This window comes from Micropterus dolomieu, linkage group LG20, assembly GCF_021292245.1.
Source record: "Micropterus dolomieu isolate WLL.071019.BEF.003 ecotype Adirondacks linkage group LG20, ASM2129224v1, whole genome shotgun sequence".
Taxonomy (NCBI): Eukaryota; Metazoa; Chordata; class Actinopteri; order Centrarchiformes; family Centrarchidae; genus Micropterus; species Micropterus dolomieu.
The window spans coordinates 16,547,794-16,573,145 of NC_060169.1; the positions used below are offsets into that span (position 1 = coordinate 16,547,794).

Below are 25,352 nucleotides of genomic sequence, written 5' to 3' on the forward strand. Positions count from 1 at the left end.
TGATTTTTGTGCTTCTGCTATGGTTAACTGGGCCACAATGTTTCTTTTTTGTCTCTTTTAACTGTGGTTATTGTTGATGTACGATCGGGATTCTGCATAGGGTGTTATATTTTGAAAATCGACCAGATTCTCTAAGCCATTCTGTGTCTGACTTTCTGCCTGGTTCATCTGCTCTGTGCTGCTTGATGCGGCTTCCGTCAAAAATAGACTGGCAGTGAATACTGAGCTTTAGCAAAACTTCAATTAAAATGTTTTTCCTATAAGGCTACGTCATGTGAGCTCCACAGTTTCCAGTGGAAACACTACAGTGACAACAACCCACATAGAGTCTGATCTGGATCTGCTCTTTATGACAAGTGGCCTGAGATAATGTCTGTTGTGATTTGGCACTAAATAAATAAAACTGAATTGAATTGAGCTATTTTTTCTGCATGGTTTAGCAGTGGTGTCAGTGCAACTACAGATGCAATGATAAGCCCTTTTCAGACATGGAAACATTGCTGGTAAAGTGAGGGCTCGGAGAGAACTACAATGCTCACACAATATTTGGCACCTGGTGTGCGAGAGGACGAGGGAGACAGAGAAAGAGAACGAGCGAGCGAGCGAGATTGAGAGAGAGAGAGAGAGAGAGAGAGAGAGAGAGAGAGAGACAGAGGCTGCTGTGAGTTTTACATGTTATGACAGCAAGGAATAAGACTGTTTTCTCTCACAGGCTGCATCACAAATGGATTTTAAAACTTAGTTTGCATTTTTATTCATATTGACCAACTGGCACAACTGTGGGTGGAGTGCTTGTTCATTGTATTCCATTAAACATAGAATACACAAATAAACAAACGCTGAAAACATCAATTCAAGACAAGATATATTTGTCAATCTTCTTGCATGATAATAAAGACAAACAGTATTTCAAGTATTTTCTGTCCCCATTACAAATCAAAGCTACAGTATATCCAAAAAGGAACAAACACGTTTGAGTGCATTTTGTTCTGGTATTGTCTGTTGTAAGATGCAGAGTTCTAACATACTGGAAATAGTCCTTTCTCTTGGTAGTAAAGTGTGGAATTCTGGCTGGGATAACTAAAAACAAATTGACTTTTTACGGGTAGAATAATAAGATTCCATGTTCCCCGTGTGTGTGTGCACAGTTTTGAACATAAAATCATCTGAGACCTCAATATATAGAATTGCCTCCTCATTATTAAATATATTTTAATATTTTGCAGACTCATGTGTTCATGGGCAGGTCTAAGAAACCCAAAGGAGTTGATTTAAAAATCTGATTAGCAAAAATAATAACAGAACAGAGGTCAGCAGTCTACATCTTCCACAGCACGGTGAAAATGATGAAGGGATATGAAGGAGGCGATAAAAGAACAGAGGAAGATTAGAGTGGATGAAAAAAAAACAGGGAGAGGAAAGAAGAGGGCAGGAAAGGAGAGCAGAGGCAAAGTGAGGAGAGCAGGGGAGGGGAAGAGGAACGAGGGGTAAAGGGATTACAGGAGGAAGAAAGGAAAGGAGAGGAAAAAAGAAATGCCAGTTTGGGGGAAGAAAAAGCGAGACTAGAGTAATTTAAAATGTAGGAGTTGATAAGAAGACAGAAAAGGAGAGCAGAAAGGAAAGGCGGGGTATGAAAGGAAAGAAGATGAAAGAGGTCTGCAAAGAGAGGAGAGGAGAATAGAAAGCAGGAATGAGCTAAACTACAGTATCACAAAATTAAAAGGATTGTTTCCAGTGAACTTGGCGTTAGCCTGAATAAAGGACATGCATTTCACCCCCCCCCCCGTCAGTGACTTTTCCAATGGTACTGCCTGTTACTGCTAAATTCCAACAGCATGAAGCTGCTCTCACTCGGCAAAGGAGCAGAAACAGGAGGAGCCTCCAGGGAAACACAGACACTCTGCACCCCAGGAGAGTCTGAACAGTTCAGGCTAAAAAGTGCTTGTCAGACAAACGCAGCTGGAATTCTGTAAAAATCGATCATATTAACTACCAAAGCAAAACAGTGCTTAACTGGTGTGTGCTAAATGTGATTTCTGGTAACTGCTCTGTTAATTGTTGTACTTATTGTCAGACAACATCTAAGAGACGGGTCAATAAATGAAATGAGGCTTTGTACTCCCTCTATAGTCAACTGAGTTTTTGCAATGCTTAATATGTCATAGCAGATAGAGAAAATAAGATCTGGAGTGGTCAACTTGCCGTTTAATCAGTCGCCTTATCAAACCACATCATTTCAGTGTGAGTTTCAGTAGATAGAAAGTCTTTGCAGCTGGACTTGTGTTCGACGTGTTGAAAATATATAGTGTGTGTCTGATAAGCATTGTTACTTGTAATAACTAAAATAGCCTGTAATAAATCAAGGCAAGTCAACTCACATTATCTCATCTCCCTGTCTGTTACAAATAAGAAACATCTGACAACTCCACGGAATCGTGCCCCTGCAATGCAACTACCAATACCACCCTGTCTTAAGTCGATGACATCAAATGTTCCTCCTACAAAAACACAACCCTCCAAGAGGAGATGAAGTTGCATTTTTGGTAGAATGGAAGAAGGAGAAGTGGTGGAGGATGGGAGCCAGAGCCGGCCAGCCAGCCAGAGAGGATGGAGACGCGGCAGCCACAGGGGCCGCTTCAAGCCTGGTGGTGATGAGATGCGATGGGACCCGACCCCGCAGAAGCCCCAGCCAGTGTGTTAGCTGACTAATCCTCTGGCCGTCCAGTGCCAGGATCCAGACTCATCAGCTTTGGTGTTCTCTTGTCAGACTCATTTTTATAACGTCCCACTGGTCAATTCTAACCACTAATGCCCAACACAACGGCCCCTAATGCCAAGTGATTACAGAGTGCTGTTTTAGCACATTTGTCGCCTGAAAAGAAAGAAAGGGCCACAAGGCAGCGGGCTGGCTCCCTGCTCAAAGGACCAGCCTGATGAACTCAGCAGAAAGAGAGCAGACCTAAAAGCCAGCCTAAGCCACCTCTCTCGGGGTGGGCACTGTGGGGCCCGAGCTGGGTCAGGACTGAGCTGGGTGGTGGGCAGGGATTTACAGTGCCCTATTCGACAGCATATAGACAGTTCCTGTGAGCTAATACGTGAGGAGAGACTGAATGTGCACATCCAGACCTTTCCTGCATGCCGGACAGAGAGATGCAGAGAGAGGGGTGTGGGTTTGATTTTAAAGTTGATAGGGACACAGGGGTAAATGAGGATACACAGAGGCAGGACAATCCAAGCTAATGGTATGGATTGTAAACATTGTAGATTTGCTTGCTGTAAACTACCACCAAGGGGGTTAAAAATGGGGGAATACTGAGCAAAATATGTGCAAACGTATTTGGGCTTCAACTTACTTTTTTTTTATCAATTAATCTGCTGATATTTACTCCATTAATTGATTAATCGTTTGGTCTCTAAAATCTCCCAAAATGCAAAATAAATCCTCACAATTACAATTTCCTAAAGCCCAACGTTACTTGTCTTCAAATGCTGTTTTGTCTGACCAACAGTGTAAGCAAATCCTCGCAATTGAGAAGCTAGGACCAGAGCCAGTTGAAAATTGACTAAATGATTAATCAGTTATAAAAATAGCTGCACATGAATTTTTTGTTGATCGACTAACTGATTAATTAACTAATCAATTCCACCAAAGAAATTATGCCAACAAATTGTTATATGAAATACAGAAGGCCATCAAAGTGACAAAAATAGCACAATTTACAGTGACACACAATACAATACAATACAATCCATTACTGACAGCACATTTAAAATTAAATAAAACAATGCTAATCAATAGCAATCCATTATTTCAATTTGGATTATAACTACTTTAAGTGTACAACTATCATAGCATGAAGAATAGTGAACAATACCAATATCAATATTTGACATTTTAAAAAATTGATTAACAATACTGCAGCCTATATATTTTTTTATTTGTATTTTTGTTTACATAAACATATAACATGAGCAAACAATTTTGATAAAAAGGTTTTTGTTTTCTGTATCTAATGAGCAGGACATTTTACATAATCTTGTCGGTGCTCTCTGTTGGAGAAACTATGTCATGATGATGAATGGAGTTTCTAAAGTACCTCAAATATATATGTCTGGCATTCCTGTACTGCAGTTTCTTGTTACTTCTTGTTACGTATATACCAATATAACAGCAATAAGCTAATATAGGTCAAAATCCTATGCCCAGCAGATTCATTGGTCTACTGTAACTCTAATAACTATATCCAAATTACTTACGTTTAACCCATTATTTCGTTTCCATCGCTGTTGGTTAGATTTGCTAGTTACTGTAGAAATAGAAGTCACAATAAGGGTGAGTACTGATGTGATGTTGAGCGATTCTTCACATGCACAGTGGGCTTCCCCCTAGAGCACACTAACTCTGTGCTTATCTTTAGCACACAACAGTGTGGATGGTATCAAACCAAAATAAAAGTGATTACGTTGGCATGGGTATTTAAAAATTTCTAAAACTTAAAGGTACAAAGTGAAAGAATTGAGACTTCTCTCACTTGTCGAATTCATACATAGAAATAATAGGCAGCGTATCACATATCAGGTCAACTGCTGCTATCTGCCATTAGCTAGCTCAGTTAGCCAAGCAGCTAACTAACAGAGTCTGGAATGGGCACCAGAACCGTAGCCAGGCAACCAGGCTCAGCAAATGTAGGATTATTTCCTTTCTTGACATTTTGTGAGTTTATTTTATTTATTAAACTAAAAAAGCCAATAGAGCTGGTAAACGCCCACACACATCTCCCGGCTGAAACTACGGGAGGAGGCCTGAGCTATACTATTGGACTATACGACGGGCCGGGGCTAGCTGGTTAGCATGCTAACTTCAGTAGATATCTCTGCAACAAAATACATGCACGTCTTGGATTTAACGTCTTAACTGTTCACTTCACATTCTGTTGATAATGTTTTGAAAACTTTAAACTAAATGTCTGACCATATCTTAAACACTGTACCTTTAAGGACTAGAAAGATGTACTCCTACTGATTCAGATTCAGTTGTAATGTTAGTTATATGTAATCTGCCTCTCTCTTGTCCTTGTCTTTTTATATAGTTAAATGCATAATAAAGGCAAAATAGGACCCAATGCAGAGTGGTTATTATATGTGGTTTGCCTTTGCTGCACCACGAACAGAGCATTGTGTAGAGATGTTATCTGCCTCTGTTTGCCTACAGCTCTTGTATCACCTGGGGCCCCCTCAGTTGAACTAGTGCCACTGGCCTAACCATGTGACATGTACAGTAAACATCATATGGAAGCAACACTGCTGGGACAACAACACCAGGGAGCACAGAGTGGAAATATATTACACTGCTGTTCTACTAATGATCAAGGCAGTTAAATTCTGCTATCATGTATATTATAGCTTTTATACACACCAAAGTCAACCAAACAGCGAAAAGTTGAAGGAGCCTGGCTTTTTCAGATAAGTATGTAATGTAATGTTAAAAACCAGAGGTTTACTGCAGTTGAGTACACACAGCAGCTGGCAAACAGCTGCTAACGCAGGGATAAATGTATGAAAAATATAGTTTTCAGGTGAAAACATATAATTTTTGGATTTTCATGTTTCAACTGAGAGTAATTCATCAGAAAACCAACATTTAAGTTAAGTTACTGTTAGTTCTGTCCAGTTGCCTTTAACTTAGTACTTCTTCATTCCCTTTGACTTGGATGCCGGAGAATCTTCACCTATGAGTTAAAGACATATTTTTGACACCAATAAGATAAACTAAAGTATATTTAGTTATTATTCTTTGACAATATCAAAAGTTAACCTGTTCTAAAAACTTAAACAATATTTAAGCTATATGAACATACATGCTGCCCTTTCATTTGTGATTTTAAGATGGCTTTGATATTTCTTTTTCTTAGGCAAAAGCAAATAATAAGTTATAAAATGTAAGAGACATAAATAAGAGTATGGAGTCGCTGCTGTCCATCCCCTTTGTGCAACTAATGGAACATGCATATCTTTAATTACAGAGTGTAACAAAGGGAACATTATGTAGACCACAGCTACAAGGCTGTGATTAGTTCTGTTGTCATAATGTTAGTCAGTGTGTAATGTGCCAGAGCAGCAGTCCCGCGGAAAGGTCAGACTGTATGACACACTAGGACTCTGCAGGACAACAGCATTGTACACCAGAATGTATCTGAATCACAGCAGCTAGCCCTGGATGGAAAAATATATCAACAATGTTTATTTGAAGAATCTTTGGTACAGTAGCTATTGTTACAGTTTTATGTAACTTGACTCATTAATCTTCACCTACACTTTATTGTTTTGTCATAAATTCTGCCACACTCAGCACAATATATAGTAATCCACTTTGAAGAAAAGCATTACTGCAGATAATATTCAGGTGTCTTAAAAATACTTGACGTATTACAATGGTGAGCTTTGTCTCAAATCTACAATGGGAATAGTAGAACGATGAAAATAATCCCCTTTTATATACTATTTATATACAGACTACACAACATTATGCATGGACAAGATTAAACGGATCTCACACTGAAATCCCTTTTTTCCGAACCCACCGAGCTGAAGGCATTATTATATAGAGGCTTTATAGGACTTACCGCCTGTGAGAAAAACTGCCCATTATGCAATGTATTTATTCTAAGTGATGCATTTTTCTTCTGTTACAAAGAAAAATCATCTTAATATTCCAGTGTTAAAAGTCCAACATACATTAAACGTTTTTATTTTTATCATTTTCAGTTTAAGTATACTGATAACAATATGCTTTATACTTTTTTATTCCCCTGGGGAAATGTGTGTTCTGCATCCGACACATCCTATTTAGGACTAGTGAAAACCCACAGTTCAGAGACCAGTAGGGCAACTGTATGATATAGTATAATACTTAACATATATGTCTTGGGGTGGAAGTAATCTAAAGCATCTACAAGAAACCCATTCAAATGTGGAACACAGAAAGATGTTTGAACCCAGGATCTCCTTGTTGTGAATCAACTTTGCTAACCAGCCACTGAGTCAACAAAGTGCTGAAGCCTCCTCGCTGCCAGCGGTTTAAATTTGTTTTTAAATTACTCCCATAAATTCCCTTAAAAAAATTTCTTTGCATACTTTTCATCAGCCATTTAGAAACTATTTTGGTTTTATCTCACCAGCCTGGAATTTTTGTCTCAGCTTTTGCTAGATTTATTAGTGTTAATAAGCTTTTACCGAAACCCACAACACAGACACAAACTACAAACTTAACATTAACAAACTGAATTAAAGTTATTTTGCACAGTTTAAACCATAGAGAATGGCTTGTTCAGAGCAGATAATAATCCACAAAAAAGAAATACCCCTTGGTGTCCCTTCAAAAAACCTCTCCTTTCATCTTTCTCCAGAAGACCAAACATTTAGACATGATCAGCATGAATTAAACATCAAACACCAACAAGTAATATATCAAGTCGTCAAAAGTAAAACCACTCTGCTTAACAATAACCTTCCAAAAAAAAATAAAATAATAGCTCTGTGCTCATCATACATTATCAAACCGTCTCTCACGTTCACTCACCACACATGCGTGCATATGCCTGCACACGGTCTGACTCCAGCTACGGTTAACCCAGAGGGATGTTTTTGCCCGTGTATAAGTCCCTCCGCACGCACGAGCAGTGTGCCTGTGTGAGTGAACTCGGGGTGATCCTCACACCGTGGACTGAGAGCAGAGCCAACCTGGTGTGACATCTGTGAAGGCCGTGAGATAATCTACATGACACTGCCACTGATAGGAGTAGAGATATTGATTTAAAAAGCAGCAGCTCTAAAATTAGATTCCTATGTGTTCTGATTGGGCCAGAGGCACACACCTCTGTGGTAATATGAGCCTACGAGCAGAGTTGCGTAGCGATCAAATATTTGACGATGGAAAGCCCTAATACTCCAGCAGTCCTGACTAAAGTCAAACTAACAACGTGCGGGCCTATGGCCTGACCTCCTGTTCCCTTCCTCCCTCCACCCTGTGATAACAGAGACATTCCTGAGCTCGTTCCCTGCCTTGCCGCAGGCCTCTCCCTTAATTCCAGTGGAGTGTGTGGAATGTTGGACTTCAGAGCTGAGCAGCCAGGCGACTGGAGGCAAACAGACGAGAGGAAATGAACAACATTAATAATCTGAGGTCTGTTATGGCTCCTGGTGCTTGAAGCACCTGGATGCCCACAGCAGGATGGACCGGCACATATGCACGCAAACAGGCGCGCACACACACACATAAGCAGGGAGAACATCTGTCATACAATGTGCAAATCTGCTGCAAGCCAATCCATATGTAGCTGTGTAGTTGGATTAACTAAGTGAATCAAAGGGATGGATTACATGAATTTATGTGATCTTTTGAACATGCAAATTAGACACAATCAGATCAATGTACAGCTTAGTGTACCAGCAATAAAATGTCAAAGAACCAGGAAGACAGAGAAAAAAGATTCTATGAGAATGTTTTACTTAACTTAGCAATTTATCAATATAGAGTTTAGGAATGCCTTTTCTGTCAAATTTGATATTTCAAATGATATATAGTACTATTACCACAATCCTAGCTGCCTAACCTGAAATGTGAAGCTCTGCCCCATCTCTAAGACTACTCTGATCTGAAGCCTAAGCCGCTCAAACAGAAAATCAGCAAAATGAGCAAATTCCAGAGAGTCAGAGGCTGGTCAATTTCCCTACAACTTAAAGGTATGAGTGTGTGAGAAAGAGGGTTAGGAGGAGAAAAATAAAGCTGCTACATGCCAGGTGAGCAGAGAACATAGGCGAATAAAATGAGAAGATAAACCACGAGAAGATCAAAGGGAAAAAGAAAGACATTTGGAAAATGTTATAATCGTAAACAAAAAAAATAAAAAATTGGGAACACACCGTTCTGGGCATTACAGTCAGAGGCAATGTGATGAGCTGGAAAAAAAGTTGAAGGGCAAAATATATCAGAAAGAGTGATAAACGGCACTGCAGCAGAGTCCGATTCAGAGCATAAATCTCCTACATTCTTCTGGAAATCAATTCCCTCCACTGGTTGCTGCTGTATTTATGGGTCACCATTAGGGATAAATAATCAGCACCTATGATGACTGAGTTGCTGTTACAGAGAGGTGGAGCTTGGTGGGGCAGGAGGGGTGTCACCAATACACCCAGCCACCTCCCTTGAGAATCAAATGAGCAACGTTGGACACGTTAATTTAAACAGCTTCAACCAGGTGGGCTATTCTTCACAAACCTCTGACAATTATTGGATTAAAAAAATGTCATGGTCTAAAAGTGTTCATATTGGTTTTATCCTTTAATTTTTAAACGTTTTTTTTTGTGTTGAGGAAGTAAAAAGCCTGTGCTGTTTCCACTTCCGACCAGTTTTGCTCCTGACAAAGCCAGTGACTCCCAGTGTGTCTGTATGTGTGCTCGCATGCATCAATGTTTGACTGGCTGCCAGTCTTACTGACACGAATGCAGCTCCTCACACAGTGAAGAGAAAATCAAAAGTGACAACGTCACAGAGTTGTCACGTTCGCTCGGACTGCACCACACAGCGGGGTTTGCAGTGCTGTGACCTCTCCTTCGACCTTTTCCAGCACCCAGTCAACACGTCACCCTCTCTGCCCAGTTTGTCTCCCACCGCACCGCCTCTACCTGTTATTGTTGCCCACGTGCTTGGCTCCTTGTCTGCCTGTCTGTCTGCCAGCCTGCTTCAGGACTGAGGAGGCCAGCCAGCTTTATTAAAAGAAAACAAGCAGGAGAAATAACTAGGGATGCAGAGATATGAGGACAGTTAATCTGCTGGCAACGTCACTGAGGCTCTCAGGGATCTTCCGCTGAAAACAAGCCAGAAATATATATTGTCTGAGGATTCCTCAGTGAACAGGACTCCTCTCCAGTGGTCATTGGTGAAAGTGAGGTGGGGATTCTGAAAAAAATACATAAAACACTTCATTCTTTGCAGCCTGACTGAACTGCCAGGTTAATAAAGATAGCATGATAAAAACAGAATAGAAAGGAGTAGAGCATTGTTTTTGTCAGTCTTAGAGCTTTCTGGCAGGCTCTAAGAAAAGGCGCTGACCCATGGATGACAAAATCCCTATCACCTGACTGATCAGTCATCCCCCGCTGCTCTCCCCTCTGCCCCCTCTCTTGTTTTTAATGAAATATCTCCAGCTAAGAGTCAGCCACCACCTCATAAATATGAGCAAATGCGCTAGGGAGTTCAAATCTCCCTTTTTATTGTTTCATCAACAAGAACGAGAACAAGATATCAGAACATTTTGTACTTATTGTCCAGGCAGTCTTCTTCTGCTGCTCCCTGCACAAACATCTCTTACACTTTGATTTCAAGGGGCAATGCAGATAATTGACTCTGACAACTCCATTCAGAATTGTTTATTTTAATGCTAAAAACTTTTAACTCCTTCGCATAAGCCAGTGGACACAGTAGATATGATGTTATAATTGTTATAATGGTAAATATTTGACCAACAAAACTTAAGTGCAGATGAATATCTCTCCCTATTCCTCTTGCTCTCTCTCTCTGATGCTACACAGATCTGCCACTCTGCTTGGCCATGAGATCCCCAGTGGGCCTTTCTGGAATGTCAATTTCAGTTGATTAAATTTCCTGGCGTTGCCCATGAAGTCACAGATGGAGCCACAACAGTACAACAGGCATTTACGGAAGATCTGTCACAAGTGTAACTCTACATATTTAGCTCCCAAATGAAATCGTTGTGGTTACTTATTTGAATTCAGAGACAGAAATAATGCTGCATTTAAAAAGCGTTTTTTTCCACAATGCGGTGAGCTACCACACAATGCCTGATCATTGGGGTGTGTCCTGTTCAAGGATTAGTGGACGACCCACTTCATCTCTTGAGCCACCACACACTTTAATTACATTAAGGGCCAGTTAAAAGGTCCATCAAAAGGAAGAAATCTATCTTGTTTTGTGTCATAATTTATAGGTGTCAATTAGACAAAAAGGTCTGCATGAGCTTCTGTGATCCTTTTTTTTTTTTTACCATCCACTCTCTTGTCTCTGTCCACATGTGAACATCAGTTCACACACATCTGATTGGAAAGGGTTTCAAACATATGCAAGACATAAATAAGGTGTAAAGACAGATGTATATCATATAAAATATATCCACTTATTCTGAAGTGAAAAAGCATCCTCTCCCATCCAGACAGTTAAAATGGAGACCACTGTTGAGAAGGTCAGCGGTCCCCTCGCCAGCAGCGTTAAGATGGTTAGTGATGAAACTCTGCCCTCTGCAGGATAAAAGCCTTCATTGACCTCTTTTTCAGACAGGTCGACAGGTGAGGTGTTTTGGTGCTCTTCCAGTCCTTTAACTGTAGCACAAGCACCATTAGTGACAACACAGGTGTACTGCACAATAGTGTTAGAGAAAGAGTAAAATACTGTAGTCCTTGTGTTGCATCCCCATATATAGTAGTTATAAACACAAGGAACAGAGCTGGCAGATAAGTTTCTCAAAGGCCCGGGGTTCCTTTTAAGACTCATAAGATGAATGTGAATACAACAATTAAAATGTTAAAAAGCACAATATGTACCTTTATGTTACATCTTTCCAAAGAGAGTGCCTTGCAGTGGTTTTTAATGTTCTAGGAACACAGCACAGGTGTTCTGAGTGTAAATGATCAAAAACAGTATTTTTTATATTAATTAAAACTCTCCAAACTCATCACATTATAATTGTGTACATTATTTGTCTTTGGACGCGTACTTGTATCAGTCTGATCAACTATGCCACTTCTGTATACTAAATTACATGATATGTAGCTATTTCTATATCATAACACTTTACTTTAAGTCCCTATTACATGTGTGAGCAGTATATACACATTAAAGACATGGTTTACAACACACTAGTTGTAAGCAGATATAAGTGTTTATTAATGTATTTGTCAACTATGATTTATCTTCCTGTGAGCAACCATAAGAAAAGGCTGGTGTATAAATAGATCAAAAATGAAAATATAGTTAAACACAGTTGTAATAATAAAAAAATATGTCTTCATAGGAAAAGTTTAATTGCTGATAAACATTGTACATTGATAAACACCAAAAACGTCTTTATATCTGCTTCTAACTACATTATAATGCGTTATGAACAAGTTATTAAATGTTTTTATAATGCTTATAGACACTAAATAGGTAATTTTTTTAAAAAATCAATGTAATGTATGCATTTAGGACAAATGCATTCATCTCTTTTAAGTAAAAATGTGAATTACCATAACAAAGCAATGATTCAATTTGTTTCATGCCTGCTTTAACCTGTGTATCATAAATCTGCAGCTAATTTACATACTAGATGACAATTAACCCCAAAGGCCCCCAGAGTTCACTTTAAGTCCCTGTGCTGTGTAAGCAAAGAATGCTGACTCATTTTCCAGAAACACACACACACACACACACACACACACACACACACACACACACACACACACACACACACACACACACACTCACACACACATACACACACTAAAATAAAGTCTAGGAACCTAAAGTCTTTGGAAGTCCCCAGTGAAATGATGATTATAGTTTATTTTCTATAATCTCACGATTAGCATTGGTACAGGAGAATGCAGCTTCACTCCCTGTTCTGTTTTCAGTGCCCCACCTCCAGTACAGACACAAGGTCATACCTAACGACAGACATCTCAGTTGACACATAATAACGCCTGCAAAAAAATATTTAGTCCAGCATCCTTTGCACTATGCTTTTGCACTTCACTATTATGTGTTGTCTTTCTGTCTATGAGAGTTGTTTTTGTTTATGGTGTGTTTATGTTTGTGTACATTGACAGCAATGTAAGACCCAACTCAAATTCCTTGTATGTGTAAACATGCTTGTCCATTAAAACTGATTCTGATACAGTCTTTGGGACGAATCTGTGACCCGCCAGATCACTGATTGAAAAACTTCATTCATACATAAAAAATGGAAATATAGGGCTATTGCTGTCATAAATGTATACATATCTGAACTAAAATAACTGGTCAGTTTCTTGAAAATAGGTTCCATCCTAGTAACTCAGAAGCAGAACAGGCCATATCTGCCTTGTTTAATGGACTTGGGCGGAGGGGCCATCAAAACTGTGAGTGGAGTACATTCCTCAGCAGGTAGCATCCTGAAATAGCAACCTTGATCCTAATGGTGCACAGCACAGCCCCTGGCTTCTGACAAATCCATCCTGAGAGCCCCCTGTCCCCGAGTAAGCAGTCCTCCTGAGGCACACACACACAAAGACAGACACAGACACACACATGCAGTGACAGACAGACCGAAAGACACACACACACACACACACACACACACACACACACACACATATCTCCATGCACCCGTCGGCTCTGATTAACCCATTTCCTAATTTTTTTCCCCTCAGTTTTTTAACTTGCTCTCCTCTCTGCAGACAGACACCAGGTTGCAGGTTGGCATCATGACTTCCCCGGGGGCGTCTCACTTTACAAAGTTTCACATTTCTGGTGGTCAATTTAGTTGAGAGGGAAAATAAAAGTCAAAAGTGAAATGAGAGCCCCTGGAGGTGCCTGCATGGAGGGAACGGTGAGAGAGACATCTTTCTGTTCAGCATGGAGAAGACTGACATTGTTGAAAGAGGGCAACGTACACACAGGTGATAAAATAAAGTACAGGCACACAGGTGACACTGTAGTCTGATATGTCACTCATGAGTCTGATATGTCATCAGATGAGTAGGAAGAAATAATCTGTTTAAAATTGGTCATATTTTGAGATTTATAATCTACCCAAAATGACACATAAGATCTTTTCAACATGCTGTCAACTCGGTAAAGTACTACAAAATGTTTATACATGTGCACAGGTTTTTTTTAATAGTTTATTTCACTCATACATGTTTTGCTCATATTACATTTTTCCCCCTTGTTTGTTATGTTTTGTTTGTTTTTTACCTCTTTCTTTGATTCAGAGATTTAGGATCTCTGTTAAGTTGTGTGAAATGCAACCAGTTCATGTGTGAGAGGCAATATAAGTCAAAGTTATCAGTGGCAAAAGAGCGTGTTTTTATATCCTTTTTTCCGCAAGGATACCTAAGGCCATCAAACAGCACTTTAATTCATCATTATTAATTCATTAATAAAACAAATCTTAGATGAACACTCAAGTTGGAATGCTGCTTCCTGAGCTACTGAAGACAAATACCTTTGAAAGAAATGTTGCCACTATACTGTTGGCTTCACATACCTGAAGGAGACTGCTTGGTCTAACTAAATGAACATTTACTTGGCCCCAGACAAACTGACACCATGTGAAAGAACCAGCACAATTCGCTGCATTGGTCCCCAATAAAGTTTATTTTTGATGGCAGCGTCTGCGTGCATTTAACTTGGTCTGCTTTGTTAACGCAAGCCTGGTAACGTTCTCAATGATAGATCGACACCAGCTGTCCATGACCCGACTTAAAACTTGAAAGCTGGAAGTTTCGACATTTTTTATGTTGTGTTACTGTTTATTTTGTATTTTATCTGCTGAACTTGCTGTTATGTTGCACAACTAATGTGGCTCCCACAGGCTGTGGCAATGTTGGACTAACGTAATAATATTTGTTTTTTTTTTAACTGTGTGAACGTATAGCCTTATTTGAAGCTAGCTAAACAAGGAAAGTAGTAAGTTGGATGGTGTTAACAGTTTTTTCCTGTTTTGTGAAACATTATACTGCAGCTCAGCTAGCGTTAGCATCGTTCGATTCTGTGATCCTCACCGGTGTGTGCGTGTGTGTGTGTTGATGCTGTATTAATTTACTTAGACATGACATGAAGGTAACGATATACAGTAGCTTAATACTAACGTGGCAATTATATAGTGGCTAAAAAACTGATGGTAAATATTAAATATAAGAATCATTGGAAGAAGCTCTCTGAGCCACAATGAAAATAAGTTTTACCAACAGATTCACTAAAATAAAAAATAAAAACCCTCTGACATAACCACACATTACAACCTGTTTTCCCTCTGTGCCCCTCTAACTTAAAAAAACACACCCATTCACATTACTTGAACTAATGTGCATTATTGGCCCGACTTCCATCACCCAGGGCAAAGTAATTGTGTTGCCATGGAAACAGAGGAGAGGGCCTAAAATCTGAGCTGCTGGAATCCATCCCATCTCATTAGAGAGGCTGCTGCTGCCTGTCACGTGGTACAAGATGAATGCTCAAGTCATAAATTAACCTGATCTTCTCTTTTCATAATCCAACACATCTTATGAGTGAGCCAACGACTGTGTGTTCGCAACTGACACAACAGGTTTTCCGTCACGGTGCACAAACCGCAGCCAACAAAGGATTACGGTGCCCTTTAGCCGAAATGTAGACTACAATGTGTAATTGCTTTTAAGTGTCATCAATTATTCAGAGCAAAACATTTCAGCACTGAGACCTGTGCTGGAAATGGAACTGGGACCAAAACAGGGATGGATGTGAAAGCAAAATTACATCAAAAAACACCAGAACTTCTCAAGGTCACTGAGGACAAACCGTCTGTCCCTAAGGTTGAAAATCACTACTAATATGAGAATTACTCGTTACTATGACATAGCTTAACTGGCACTAGCATCTTGAATAGTGAGCTGAACAGAAGCATAGCATTAGTATCTCATGGGAAAGCAGCACAGGGCTCCATTATGTGCCACTGCAAGGCTGGTCTGATTCGATCAATAAAATTAATTCCACTGCTCCCTTAAGTAAACATCGCAGGCTGAGTTTATGTTATTTATTCAGTATTGATAGTTACCTACGTGGCGGTGAGCAACATTTTTTATTAATATACTGTAAAGAACCACTGTAAAAAGAAAGAATGAAGGCGAGAACAGGTCATCTTTAACCAGTTGTAGTACATTAAATCAATACTATCGGGCAGGGATGGGGTGGAACTGAGCTTGTGGCCATGTGAGCAAAACAACACCAATACTGCTACTCTTCTTCAATCTTCCCATCTTTCTGTTCTTTTAATTTTAATTCTTTCCTTCCATTTCCCCTTGTTGTTCCCGTCACTCCTTTTCTCATCCTAGGCCTAAAGCAATTCCTCCATGCCTCCACGTTGCCCTCGTCCATCCTGCTCTTCTTCTGTCCCCGTTTGAGAATTGCTGACCTGCAGACTCCCTAATGCGACCAATCAATATCACACAGGACAGAAGACCGCCGGACATACTAATATGAAGACACACTTCCTGCAATGTATGCGGCCAGAACTCCCTTCAGCTAAGATCTCTCTCTCTTTCTCTCTCTCTCACACACTCTCACACACACGGCATGTACGTACACCCCCTATAAACCAAGAGTGATTGATTAATTTAATTTAATCATGTGAACTGTTCCATACAACCCTGCCTTCTCACTTACTGCTGCTGTGGATCTCATAGATCATTGCTTTATCTATCTATAGAACCAACATTGATCCTGCCTGCCCTTCCTGCCTGACATTACAGAATCATGGTGCCGCGGGATGGGCTAACATGAGGAGCAGGGAGCATGTCATTATGCAAAGGGACCCGTCTCTTTAAACTGCTAATGAATCACTACGATCAGAATCAAAGCAATATGGAAGCTGAAAACTATAGCCTATAAATTTGCTGCTGGTTAATGATGGATGCAATTATCGAGAGGTTTCATTGGTGGTCCCAGATAGCAGGTATGAACCCGAAGTCAGCAAAGTTGATCACAAGCTGGAAAAAGTACACAGAAACATAAAATGACAAATGAAAATTACACAGATGAATGTAAACCCTGGCTTTTACCTTGCTATTCCTATACTTTTATGCTAGGCTTTTTTAATTCATTACTTTTGCTATTATCATCATCATCATTTATTATAGTAATAGTAATATTAGTATTAATAGTAGTAATAGTAGTATTAAGTGGTGGAATAAATATTAATATATTTTATTCAAGTAAAAATATATCACAATGCAAAACTATTAACATTGTACATTAAGTATCACTATACAGCAGAATGGCTGCTGTTTTACATAAATATATTATATTACTACATAGTTTTTACTGATGCATTAATATTATAGCAGTGAAGCTACTTTCAACTGCTTTACTGCATGTACTGTTGGGTAGTTTTGTCTGTAACAATGCATCGTATCTTATGAACTGATTATACAGCATGTTTTGACTGTAAAATCTTAATAAACAAAGTAACTATTGCTGTCAGATACAAGTAGCGGAGAAGAAATATAAAGTACTATGAAATGGAAATACTCAAGTAAAGACCTTCATAAACTGCACGATACTTGAGTAACTTGTCCAAGTTACTTGGTCACTTTCAAATGATAGTAGTAGTAGAAATAGTGGTAGCAGCATCCGCAGTTGTAGCAGTAGTGGGTAAAATCTGATATGACATTTTGTTTTGCAGCAAAACCGTAACTGAAAGTAACAAGAAACTCAATTATACACAGTAATTAATCTCCCAATTTTTTGTCATAAAAAAGGTGGTAGCAAGGGAATTTCTCTATTTATTTGTTTGTATGTTTCTATTTCATTTTAATACTGCTTCACATACATAGGGAATGCATGCCCCTCCCAGTATAGTAACAGTATTTCTGTATATGTAGCATATTCTTATGATTTATCACGCTGAGAAAACAAAAAATGGCTCCATTATGTTATATTCTACATCCATATACGCAACCCCCTAATCCTATCACACACACACTCACACCGTGACACACATCATTCCCACTAACAGCTCTTTTTTCAGCCCTGGAAGTGACATGATTATTAAACCACTACTGAAAACATACATATATATCATAACAACATGACTGTCTTCTGTATCACTGTCATTCATACATGTATCAGTGCTTCCCCTAGAGGCAGGTAAAGACAAAGCAGAGTTGTGGTCTCAGTCAGATGTTGCCTGCTGACTTCATGTGTGTGTGTGTGTGTGTGTGTGTGTGTGTCAGCACAGAACAGTAAAAACATCCTGCAGTCGACTGCTTTAAAAGTTCAGCCTCACACACACACACACACAGACACAAGAATATACTCACTATCTAATAAGATAACATGGCTTAAATGGCATCGAATAGGCAAACATCTTCAACATCCATGCTATGAGTTACATTACAAGATTTTCTATATACTGCATATATGAAAGCCGTGTTATTCTCCAAAGTAGCTGGTGGACAAATTTACAAAGTCAGCAGCTTTTGGCTGACGTCTGATGTTAATTTCCCATACTGATGATGTATATGATAATCATAAAGCTTAATGCTACTGTGGATTTAATATATTGCTCAGAAATAACCACTGTGGATTTAATATTTTGCTCAGAAATAACCACTACATGTACGTAACCACAAAGGTTGCAGACAATTTTCAGTGGCCTGTTTCAACTCAGGTAAGATAAACGATTTGTAAGTGAATTGCAATTTTGTCCTGTTGTGCCTTGAGAACAAGAGATGAAGAGAATGAGTTATAAGGTGTCTACGGAGCCTCCTGTCTATCCAGGGAAAATATATTCATCTAATCGGAACATCCTGCACCCTGCCGTCAAACCATTCTCTCATCTCTCATATGGCCCATCCATGTCATAACCTCCACTCCTCCCTCACATTCATCACTCTGTTTTGTAATCTCTCTTTTCCACTCTCTGTCAGTCGGTGTTTGAGTATTTGCCATCCGGATCTGGCCTCTCTATATTCAGTGCCCACAGGCAATGTCTGCTGGATGATAACACCGCACTCAAAAAGTTTTTTAGCTAGGTGTGGAAATACTGCAGGTGCAGCACATGCTGCTCAGCTTTGAAATAACATCAAGTTGTTTTTCTGAAACAGACTGTCACAGAAGACCACATTTGGTATTTTGAAGGTTTCATGAACAGAAACAATTAAAAAGACACCTGCTGGTCAATTAAAAGGAAAAAAAAAGTCCACAGTCCTAGGTTGAGCCCTACTTTTGGTCCTGACTACCCCTATTTTTCTCTTTGTTTAATCAAACATAAAGTTTCTGTGCGTAATTTCATTCAAATGAATACAGAGCATCATCACTAATTCACTTTCAGTGGACATACCAGTAGAAACCTCAGTGCTTACAATAACAGTTCAATAGTATAGATTAGGCTTTTTATTCTGAATCCAAAAACTAGCAGGACATCCAGCTGAGAAAACAAAAAACATAAACACATAAAATTGAAAACACATAAAATTTTGGTAAAATTTTTTCCTAGATCTCCAGGTGTACATGCATACGCACACACACACACACACGTCTATACTTGAGTAGATGTGTTAGGAATAACATGTAACGTGTTGTATCGTACACACTTCAGACTTATGTTTATACAAGGTCTTTCTATTGTGCATACTCACATCAGTGTATCACTATGCCTGCACGTGTGAGATGACATGTGTAGATTATCAACATTCTGCAGTTGTGGTTACAGCATGATGTTAATACAGTCCTTAAACATGCTACATGGTATATTCAAGTTTGTGATTGTTGAGATCAGGGACAAAACAGGTTTTGATTTTCAACAAAAAAATCTTGATTATTTAAAAAAACTATGTATACATCTTTGTTAAATGAGGTTTTGGCTATATAACCATGTTTTGGAACAACCTCCCAGTTTTTACTTTTTGTCATAAATTACATGTTTGCAGGATCAGAACTAGATTTTTGTCAACACCATCAGAAACACAGAAATATCAAAAAAATTATTTTGAATGATCAATCATTTGCATAATGAGGCAGAAATGCATAGAGAAATGTAAAAAGAGGAGGCAGAAATATATAACCATTGTGGAAATAAATAGGGTAGAAAAGCAAAGGAAAAATAAAAATACAAAAATATTAAAATACACATAAATAAATAAATTTTAAAAAGAAGTAATTAATAAATAAAGTTGAAGATTATAACGGACAATAAATAATAAGTTAATTATTACAAAGGTGACTAAATAAAGAATCTAATTAAAAGAGATATATACATTTATGTCTCCTTGTATAATTGAATTACTGCCTACATTTATTTATTTATCTACTTTATATTTTGTGCATTTAATCGGATGCTTATTCATTTATTATTTATTTATTTCTCTATTTATTTCTGAATTTGTCAGGATCAGTCCTCCACAGGTATGGGGGTGCATCAGTGCCTACGGCATGGGTGAGCTGTATGTGTGTGAAGGTACTACTGACACAGAAGCATAAATTGGGATTTTAGAGAGACATCTGTTGCCATCAAGACGTTTCTTCAATTTTTTTCACCTTCTTTTTTGATACTCCATGTTCCGTCTCTTTCATTCTTCCACTAATAGCTTCTCACTAGCCATTATGGCCTGAAATGCATTTCGGAGTTGACAAAATACCATATTTCCCCTCAAAACACATGTGCTCATCACAGGAGCCATCTTGTTTATCATTAGTTGCTTGTGACCTCTATAATCTACTTAAATTAAGAATTTATAAGAGAAAATATGATACAAATCTTGCATTACATTAATTATGGTGCTGACACACTATGGTTGTGACATGCAAGGTGTCAACAAGTACGTATAAAATATATAGAATCTAAAAAACTTACCAGAGCTAGAGAGGTCGCATAGCATTAGAAAGAACAAGTGATAAAGGGGTCCTCAGAGTTTTAGCAGCCTTCAATTATTCCTGATTTTTTTTATTTAAAACAAATGTCAGACGGTGTTGACAAAAACCCAGGACACAAGTTAAGTCGTCTAAAAAGTACATTAAAATCTGTTTTAAATTGTAACTTTTGATACTTAAAAATATTATAGTATATATAAATATTTACTGAACTACTAACAAATAGTAAGTATAATGATTAATTTTGCCTTACCTTTAATTCTTTTTAAGCTATTGTAATGTAATGACACCTGCTTCCGGACAAGGACTTTTACAGGCTCTGGTCACATATTATATAATTTATAATTAAAAAAATATAAAACAATATGAAATAAATAATTGGGTGTGCTAAAATTGTCTTGTTAGTTTTCTGGTTAAATGTATGAATAATATTATGTAAATGTTTTACCCAAAAACTGTGTTTTATCTGGTGGACATGTTTTGTCCCAGATCTCAAGAATCACTGGTGAACTAATTATGCATCCAACTGTGTATGTACTAATGCCAAAACTCAATAAAGAAATAATTGCAAAAAAAAAAAAAAAAACAGAAGAAAAGAGGAATACATTCAGATAAAGATGCTAAAATTCACTCTCAAACTGCTTTGAAAATGACGGGTAACTTCAATGTACACTGTACAGCACTAATATGGGAAGTATACCAAACGCTTAAATGACCTGACTGAGCTGGGCCTGTAAATTCTGGCATTGATTCAGATTCAGTACTTTAGTTTCTGAATGCAGTAATACCTGAAGAGTTAAAAAAAGAAACTGGGCTCACCAGGAAAACAACAGCATTAGCTGCTTGCTAAAATGCTTTAAAAGACCTATGTTTACATTTCCTGACAAGCTACAAGTATTTTTGTTGTTTTATATTATAAACAACCCATACATAACATTTTACAACTACAATGAAGTTGTGTAACATTGTGACACCATTGCATTGGATATCTCAAAAGTGGGCGTGAATTGGTGAATATAGGGCAATACAAAGCTGTAGCGGGAGGGCTTTTGGCCTCCACACACACCTCCCTCAGCCTTGTTAGATTGGCAGGGGGACGAAATTGAAATGAATAAATTAGACTTCGACCACATCCTTTGGAAATATAAACAAAGTTTTTGCCAGCTGAAATCCAAACACACACCTCCCATTACATTGCTCTGCTTGCTAAAGGTCTTTTGATTGACTAACTGTATGTATCTGCCATTGAGTTCAAGATGAGTGACGGAAGCTATTTTTACATTTTACGGGAAGAGAAAAGGGATGTTGATATTTACAATGTAAAAATGATTTTTGACTGACATTTAGCATGTAATGAGAGTTAAATGAATAATTAATGAAGAACTTCAAAAATAGATCTTAAACAAAATGTAAACATTTAGGCTGTAGTATTTACTTTTAATGGTCCTGGGTCTTCCATAAGGTGATAAATCCTATGTAACCAGGATTATGACATCCTTTCAAACCCCATAGGATAAATTCAGAAAATTCATGGTGGTCAAACAAAAAATAAGGCCTTTTCTCATTAACTAACCCTAACACTCACTCACCTTTTTCTGTATTTGCATCGTCTTATTTGGACAGACTCCGTGGTAAATTAAGGCCACAGTGCAGCAATATACCTACTGGGAATAAAACCAGATCAGACACAGAGCTGTGCCACATAGATCTCACTAAAACAGTGTGTACTTTCAGCTCAAGGACTCTATCAGGTCACACTTCCCACTTCACAGTAACACACATGCATACTCTCTCACACACACACATACATCTACCTATTGATAGTGTTGTAAGGAATCAATCCTTTGCTCCACAACACAGTGGCAGCTACTTTGCATTAGAAGACAAATAGAGGAGCCATCGGTCTGTATTGAATAAATAATAGCTAAAATCCCAGGTGAGTTCACCCAGTTTAACCACAGGCTACTCAGATTCACGCACTCGCCTTGTTGTTTTTTTAATCACACAAAAATAGCTGCAAGTGAAAGAAAGAAAGCACTGCATTATGAAGTAGATCATTTCTTCCATCTATTATTCATGCTTCAGACTTACACTCGTGGACATCTTGTGATAGTCCACAGCAGAGCAAGAGAACAGAAGCTAATGTATTTGTGTAACATGCTCCGAGCATCTGATTCTGTTGCATGGGAGTGAGAGCTCAGTAAGATGAAATGGCTACTGAGGGTTTTTTTTAGTCTGTATCTTCAATATTCTTGATGGAAAAGAGGAGGCGTAATTTAGAATAAATGTCTGAGAGTGCAAACTTTAACCTCAGCTGAAAATTGTATAGGATAAAACTAGGGCTGGGCACGTTAACGCATTATTACTGTGTTAACGCATTAATTAATTAACGCCGACAATTATTTTATCTCATGTTAACACAGTTTTAATTATTATTATTTTGAAAGTCTGTTGCTCGCTGGCACTGAATACACATACAGTCAAACCATGGGTCAGGAGGGGTGGGATGTTGATCAGCCTGCAAATCACCCACCCAAGCAAGCAGCTGATGTGGGAGAAGTAGATAAACAAAAGCAAGACAAGTGAACACTTAAATGCCACAGCGAAGTGGATAGCTACACACTGCATGCTGTTTAGTATTGGGAAAGATGTCGGTCTTAGGAACGTTCTTAAAATCGCTTGGCCCCGCAGGGTTGCTCTTTGGTCCTCCAGGTGAACAGGAGACAGCGCTCTGTGAGTAAAGGGCAGGCGCTCTATGGATAGTAACCATGGTAACGGCTTCTGTGCGCTAAACAGCTGTAGCCTATTTAACTTAAATAAAAATTATAGGATACGTAACTTTACCTGATAGGCCTTCATCTAGTTTTGCGGCTCTGCCATGCGAATTCCCTCCTGTTGATGACCTATTTAGTAAAACAGTAATAGATTCTGGAAACTCAAAAACAGCAAGGATCAGTCTCTATTCCAATGATTTGTGCAGCGTGTCGTGTAGGCTAAAAAAAGACAATTCAGCTTCGGCAGCGGACGGGCGTGTGCGTGAGACAACCACTTTACCTTCACTCTAACAGGGACACTTGCTACTGAACATATACTGTTTATGCTGCTCCCTGATAAAAGAAACATGTTTCTGCTGACACCTGTTCAGAAACAAACAAACAAGAAAACAGATTAATATATGTTAACCTGCTGCTCAGAAGGTGCCTATTATGATGTTGTGATCGTGGCTCTGGACTGGATGGTAACTTGTTTTAACAAGCTAGATAAAAAGTAATGCCCTGGCAGTGGCAAATAGCTTTAGTATTATATTTGTTTTGATTACATTAATGTTTAAGTTGATATTAACAAGAAATATTTTATTGCTACAAGGGAATACTGCTGGTAAAAAGCACCATATCTGTTTAAAGTGTTTGCAAACCACATGTTATTGCACCTTTGTGTATATAGCAGTACATTTAAATTAAAAGTGTGTAATACACTACTTTAGAATTCATCATTCAATATTGCGCATAACAATGCAATTAATCACGATTAACTGCAGAAAATCATGCAATTAATCACGATTAAAAATTTTAATCGTTGCCCAGCACTAGATAAAACATGTTGTACATGCTTTGAGATTCACCGACAGCAGTACTGTTGTTATATTATGATGTAGACAGGGAGAGAGAGAGAGAGAGAGAGAGAGAGAGAGAGAATTAAAAGATTGTAAGAATGAGGGTTTACTTCAGAAGAGATTCACAGGTTCTCTTGAGGCTATGTTTGAAGATTTTTAAAGATGAAACTGTGAAGCATTACTATGACTCTGACTATTTCTCCGACTCAAGCATGTCTACACTGATTCCCAAAATGCTTTCTACAGTATTCACATCTGTGTGGGATTCGTTTGCTGACAGATTAAAAAAAGTAAGGCTTCCTCCAGAGGAGACCACAAATACAGAGAGCTTGTACAAGTCAAATGAGAAAAATCACGTAATTGTTTTTAACTAATGGCTAAACAGTTGATTCGATTTATGTTGAAAATGCAAATAAAAAGACTGCTACGACAGTGTGTTACATACTCAACAGTGTCATGAGAAGTTGTAGGAGGTGAAAGTTTAGCTGTTTATTTCTCCGGCTATAATGATAACCGTTGGAAAAACACACCTCATCATTTACAGAAAAAAGTGAATGAGAATATATATTTTGAGGGTCTTTAATACTATGGCGTATAGACCACAACTACTGGCCTAATAAATAAAAACAACTAATATCACAATAGTGGCAATAAAAAAAGATCAAATCGTTCACCCCTATTTTTTACCCCAGTAACAGGGCTACTATAGTTGGACAACGCTTCTCCCACTCAGTCCAAAGTGCACCGCGACTGCATCTCGTTTTTGTTTATGACAGAACAGCAAAGTCACATCTAAATTTCATTCACCATATGCTGCTACAGCTCCAGCACAGCCAACCTCTGCTCTTACTTCAGTCATGTCTGCAAAGGTGGGAAAAGAAAACAACAACTCTGATTTAGGCCAGACGGATCACTGCCAAGTATTATGCAGCAGAGCACTGAAGGTTGCTTTAAAAAGATATTTTCGCCTCTGTCTCAAAATTAGAATCTGACAGGAAACTGCATGCCAGCAGTCAATCAAACTGACAAACTCGGTCAAAGAAACAAGTATTTTCGTGTATGTGTGTGTGTGTGTGT

At 38.5% G+C, this 25,352-nt stretch overlaps 1 protein-coding gene across 11 annotated transcripts in view; it reads right to left on the bottom strand.

Moving 5' to 3' along the window:
* tjp1a (tight junction protein 1a) overlaps positions 1-25,352 on the bottom strand; it is a 109,212-nt gene that overhangs the window by 63,510 nt on the left and 20,350 nt on the right. The window contains exon 1 of one of the 11 annotated variants that reach the window (XM_046032542.1): positions 8,923-9,026. The exons of 9 other annotated variants lie outside the window; for them this stretch is intronic. In XM_046032542.1, the coding sequence (XP_045888498.1) occupies positions 8,923-8,934 (12 nt within the window). In that variant the 5' untranslated portion in view covers positions 8,935-9,026. Of the gene's footprint in view, positions 1-7,579; positions 7,937-8,922; positions 9,027-25,352 lie in introns of those variants that run through there. One more of the 11 variants, XM_046032541.1, reaches the window with a different exon arrangement.